General features: G+C 47.0%; 1 protein-coding gene across 5 annotated transcripts in view; it reads left to right on the forward strand.

Annotated features, from left to right (window-relative positions):
• CAPZB (capping actin protein of muscle Z-line subunit beta) overlaps nt 1–4,378 on the forward strand; it is a 152,821-nt gene extending 148,443 nt beyond the window's left edge. For 4 of the 5 annotated variants that reach the window (XM_074218263.1, XM_074218259.1, XM_074218261.1 and 1 more), the window contains 2 exons: nt 689–800; nt 3,507–3,596. In XM_074218263.1, the coding sequence (XP_074074364.1) occupies nt 689–791 (103 nt within the window). In that variant the 3' untranslated portion in view covers nt 792–800; nt 3,507–3,596. Of the gene's footprint in view, nt 1–688; nt 801–3,506 lie in introns of all 5 variants that reach the window. The other variant, XM_074218260.1, reaches the window with a different exon arrangement.
• The last annotated feature ends 1,622 nt before the right edge of the window (nt 4,379–6,000 follow it).

Raw genomic sequence — 6,000 nt, forward strand, 5'->3', positions numbered from 1 at the left:
TGTTTGGCCCAGGACTTATGACCATTGGATCCAAGAAGAGCCTGGGGCAATGCTGGGAGTAGGCAAATATGGTTGAGGCCTAGTTGGTCAGTAGCTGACAGAGCAGGCCCTGGAATGCTGATAAAGCTTCATCCCTAGATTACTCTCTTTGTGGACAGTAAGACCATATCAACACCAACCACATTCACAAGGCCTCTTTTAAGTGGTGACAAGAAAAGGCTAGTGACTAAAAAATGTAAATTACTTTCATATTTGATTTTTCTGGGAATCTTGGCCCAAGGTAGGTAGGATTTAGACTAGGCTGCCAGAGGTCTGTCCTCAAGACTTAACCTAAATCACTTCTTTATAATTTGAAATGTAAAAAAAAATTCTTCCTGTACCCCATTCAGCTATTTATCTCCCTAAAAAATTTCCAGTCCCCCATTGGGAAATCCAACATTCTGACTGGCCCAGCATCTTGTGTTTCCTCTGGGAAAAGCCTAAGCAAGACTGCCCAGCTCCAGGTCCTCCCTGGGGGAAGTTGGGCCTGACTTGTCTGCTGTCTCCTCCCCTTGGTTTTCTGACTTGGGTTTTGTTCTACCCATCATTGTTCCTTTGCTCCCTGTAGGGGTAGTTCTTCTGCTGCCTCATTCCTGGTTCCATACTCTTGGCCCATTAGCTTCACTCATGTCTAAACTGCTCTCTGTAGATCTATTGATGCTATCCCCGACAACCAAAAGTTTAAGCAGTTGCAGAGGGAGCTCTCTCAAGTGCTGACTCAGCGCCAGATCTCCATCCAACCTGATAACTAAGCGATCCAGGTACCCGCCTGCCTGCCGCTGCAGAGGCGCAGGGGGCTCCTCACTAAACTGCCACTAACCTCCCACCTCGGGGGGGCCAGTTAACAAGCAAGCCCCCTTAATCCTGCAGGCTCCTGTCATGTCATCTACCTCATATAACAACTAGATGCTCTCAAGTGTGGGGGTGTGGGTGTATGTATGTGTGAGTAGGTGTGTGTGTAGTTATGTGCATGAGGCTGTGTATGTGTCTGGGGGAAGGTATGAATGGGGGGATGTGGGTGTGTGTAAAGAGGATGAATGGGGGGGCGCTTGTGTGCTGCCACCAACTAGGCAGGGGTGTGCATGCATGTGCCTGCCCATGGACCCATCATTTCCACTCTAGTCAGAGGTTGGGACATGGAAACGTAGTCACTTTGGGTGTTGCTCTCAGAGGGACTAATTGCTTTTGAACCTGAAGCCCCTGAGCAGTAAGGCAGCTTGTCCACATTCATGGAGCCAAAAGAACATTGGGTCTGTACTTGAAAGGCAGAGGTTCATCTTCAAGTGCTGCTGCTTAGTGAACTGTGACTTTCTTCAACTTCTTCTTGGGGCTCAAGTCTGCCCATTCATAAGACAAGGAGATTGGGCCCCTTCAAGTTTAAGTCTTGGCTCATGGTCTCATTTGGTCCCTTCTCCAGACCCCCAAAGTTAGCAGGTTATGTCTTCCTGCTGGAAAGAGAAACTGCTCTGAGCAGTGAAGCACTTCACCCAGGATGATTTAGGATAGTTCAGTTAAAACCCATTACTTCACCCACTTCTATGTTGGCTCCCAAAGAACCATCAGGCTCTAGAGGCCAGGGATATATTAGAAAAAGGCATTGCTCCAAATCAAGCCTTTGGATCTTCCATCCAGAAGAGAAGGCAGTAAGCATTGGGGCTGGCCTGCCTTCTCAACCAGTCCAGTGTTCCAGCAGGCTCTTTCCTTGTGTCCCTCCTCATTGGGGGCAGGGCTGACCTTGGAGAAAATGTCATGATGTGTCTTGGCCTAGTGTCAGGGCAGGCAAGAAGACCCAAGTCCGGGTCACCCTACAGGATGGGGTCTGACCTGATCCAGTCCCCCCCCCCTTCCCCTGATGAATCACAGATGTCCCCTCGTGGTGTTCCCCTGAGAGAGAGGGAAAGTCCCTTGCTTGTTGATGACAAGTAAACATGACTGCATAAAAGCAGCATTTCCAGAGAGAAGGGAAATGATTGGAAATATAAACTGTCAAGGAAGTAAGGTCTTCACAGTCACCTAGTATGGAGCACAGGGTGCTGGGGGTGAATCTCTCCCCCTCCCCCAGTCCCTGCCTTCCTCTGGGCCCTAAGGAAAGGCAGCCCCAAGGTAGGGCTGGCCAACTTTGAGGAACAGTGGTCAGGGGCCTTAACCAAAAGCCCCATTCTGGGGCAACTAGGTGGCTCAGTGAATAGAGCACCAGCCCTGGAGTCAGGAAGACCTGAACTCAAATCCAGCCTCAGACACCTCATAATTACCTAGCTATGTGGCCTTGGGCAAGTCACTTACCCCATTGCCTTGCAAAAACAAACAAAAAAAAACCACAAAAGTCCCATTCTGTTGTAACTGCTCTCATAGCATTCTTTTCATGTCTGCCTCTTGGACCTTCCATAAGCTCCAAGACTTTGAGAGCCAGTCTAGGGCTTCTCCCTGGAGCATGGCACCCTCAGGGAGCTGGAGTCACTCTACCAGAGTTTTGTTTTGGCTCTGTATGTAATCGGTCACCACATTGGCCTGCGGTCCTCTCCTATGATCCCAGCTATAGTTGGGCTCACCTGCTCTGGAGGCTTGATGACATTCCTTGGCTCTTGTGTTTTTTCCCTTTTTTTCAGCCTTTCTGAGTCTAACTTAGGTGGGCTATCCATGCATCCCATCCCCAGGCCTTGCAGGGCTTAGAGTCTAGGGGAGAAATGAGACCAGGGATCTTTTTCTCCAAAAAGGCAGTGACTATAATTGAGGCAGACATCTGACCAGGGAAAGAAAAAAGCTTGGCAAGTTCAACCAGTGGGGCTCTGTTGAGAGTCTGTGCGGGTCAGCTGGTGCTATGCTGCAAAACTGGCATTTTACCTCAAGGCCTCAGAGACCCTGCTCTGTTATTAAGGCTTTGGAGCTTCCCACAATATAAAGTCTCCCCGTTTTCTTGAGGGCTTCTTATGCTCATTGGGCATCACAAAAGCACTTTGGTTCTCAGACTGTGTATATGTGTTGCCTCTGTGTGCAAGTCCCAGCACCCCCTCAGCAGTCAGCCTGTGAGGTCTGGAAACCTTCCCAGCATGATCAAAAGGGTATTTTTTTCCATCCAAGTTCAGAGACCCTCTTATGCCACTCAGTGCCCCTCCATACACCGTTGGACCCCAGGACCCCTGGTTAAGAACCCATGTGCTTGACAGGAGAAACTACCTCTTTACCATCCCCTATGTCCTGGCACCCCCAGGAGAGTCTTTGCCCTATTATCAGAGGGTCTGCCTTTACAATTTTGGTGTGCTTCAAACTTGAACCTTTCCCCTCAGCTCCTGAGTTGAATGTCTTTGGAAAGGGGGAAGCCAGGCCTGCCTTGCCCCCCACCCATGCCAGAGAACTGTCTTTCTCCTTTCTCCCTCTCCTCTTTCCTTTTCCTTTCTCCTCCCTCCCTCTTCTTAGTCTAGGTGTAGCCTAATCCAGGATGTTTTTTCCTTCTTCCTTCCCTCCTACAGGTCTGTGCAGACTTTTGCAGACAAATCAAAGCAAGAAGCCCTTAAAAACGATCTGGTGGAGGCTTTGAAGAGGAAGCAGCAAAGTTAAACTCCTCCTCCCGCTAACAAGCCGCGCTGTGCTCTCACTAGATTCCTTTCTTAGAGAACTCTGCCTCCGTCGCTCTCCCCCCATGTCACATAACAATCTGCATCTGAGCTGCGCCATCTCTCCCGTGAATAAAGCTGTATAAGCCTTCTCAGTCTGAGACCGACTTTCCACCACATTTTCCTACAAGACCTTCTTTCTGGGTTTCCATGGAAACCATGAGTTGTTGTTGGGTTGGGGTTTTTTGTTGTTTTAGAGTTTTTTTTTTGTTCTCTTTTCCCCCAATGTCCCTTTCTTCTCCTCCCCTCCCAATCTGTTCATAGGCATCAAACAGTCCATCTGTCTGTCCAGGCCTGCCCTCCCATCTTTTTGTTACATTGGTGTAAAAAATGTAAAACAAAAAAAATTTATGAAATACTGTGGTGTGTGAAAGAGGAAAAACTGGAAATCCAATTCCATGTGTGTGTGTGGGAGTTGTTTGGGGTGGGGGTGGGGGGACCCAAGAGGGACTGGTGAGGGAGAGGAGGCAGCTCTGAGAGGAGGCCATGGTGGGTCCTCAGTGTTGTCTCTAGACTCGCCCCCAGTCCAAGGAGAAGCTATTTTCGGGGGAAGGGAGGGGGGGGAGGGAGCGGGAAATCTGCTTTACCGTTCTGCTCTTCTATCTAGCCTGAATCCAGGCGCTTTTCTGTCAATTTTTATGGAATGCAAAAAGGGTTTTTTTGTTTTATTTTGGTTTTTTTTGTAAAGCTTAAACTGAAAAATTAAATAAAAATAAATCTACATCTTATACTTGAGTCTCCATACTTATGGGGAAAAAAAAGAAAACCACCTAAAAGTAATAAAAAACAACTGGGAAGCAGTAAACATACACCTCCTTGATTTATTCCCTGGTCTTTCTAGCCTGTGAATTTTTTCAGATTTCCAGGCACCAGCGTGGTGGGATGGGGTGGATGTTGGGGGGTTCTTCTAGAGTCCAGGGCAGAATCTCCAATGCGCCACATGAAATGAAAATCCTGTTGCTCAAAGTCTCTGAACCTTCTCCCCTCTGTTTTTTCCCCCGATCCTCCCACATCTCCACTTTGGGAGGTCACGCAGGGGAATGGTTCCTTCCCTGTAGTTTGGGGATTGTGGATTTTTTAGGAACTCCTCTCTTTGCTCTCATGGGATACTTGGCTAGAATTCATCCAAAGCCCTCACTGCAGAATATTCAGTCCAGTGAGACCACATGTTAGAGAAGGTCACAAAGCAGGGATTCTCCTCCATAGAAGAGTTCTGTGACTTTGCTTGACACCCCCTTTCTGTTGTTTAGTTCACATCTCTTCATCTTTTCCAAAGGAAATTTAAATTGCTAACATCTAGTGAGTGGCCTAATAACCCTGTCAAAAAAAAGACAAGGTGAGTCTGGTATGACCAGTTCTTAAGGATCACCATTTTATCTTCCCTTCTTAGCCACTATCCATTTTTTTAAAATAGATTTTAATTAAGGTTACTGCTTTCTAGTAAACAGACTACTTTCTCTTCTCTTTAAAACTAGGACCCGTGTCCATCTCCAGGAGGTCCTAGGTTACCCTTTCCACATGCTTTTGAACATCAATAGCAGATCCTCAGCAATCATCTAATTCCTTTAAGGAGACACTTGTGTCAATCCTCTGTTAGCTTGAACTCAAACAACTCATTTCTCTTGAATTTGAACCCCCAATGAGCCATTTTGTTTGGGCTGTTCTCTCAAGCTCATATTAGCCCCAAGGAAGATATATTTTCCTTTGCCTTCCTGATGCTCACATTAGTCTATGGCTGCTGAAATTTAAATAATATTATGTGATTTCTACATTGGGAATTTCAGAACAAAGTGCTCTGTGATCTGAGGGGGAAGATGGTTGCTAACAAGGGATCAGAGGATTTCAACATCTGAAGAGAAGGAAGGGGGTAGGAAACAGCTGAGATGGGGAGATGTGGAGAAGGTGGAAGGAGGAAGGCCCAGAGTAGGTTGGGCAGGCAGGCTTGTTCCCTATGTGGAAGGGAGCAGAATGAGATCAAGTAAGGCAGCACCAGGTCATAGTGGGGCAGACAGGATTATGGACAAAGGAGAAACCATTCCATCCCTTTAATAGGCATGCACTCAGTTTCCTCATCTGTGAATGGAAATAACAAATCACCCGGGGCTATTTGAGAAATGGCTAATGTACCTTAAAAGTTTACAAGGTCCATTCTCTCTAGATATGTTGTCCAGTTTCCAACATGATCAGGTGCCATTCTACCCCATCTGAAAGAAGTCACCATTTATTAAGCATCTGTAATGTGCTAAGTCCTGGGAATACAAAAAAGAGGCTAAAGATAGGCTCTGTCTGCAGAGAGCTCATCATACCCATCATATTTGATCTTCATAAGAGTCCTATGAGAAGGGTGCTG

This window comes from Macrotis lagotis, chromosome 1, assembly GCF_037893015.1.
Source record: "Macrotis lagotis isolate mMagLag1 chromosome 1, bilby.v1.9.chrom.fasta, whole genome shotgun sequence".
NCBI classification, from domain to species: domain Eukaryota; kingdom Metazoa; phylum Chordata; class Mammalia; order Peramelemorphia; family Peramelidae; genus Macrotis; species Macrotis lagotis.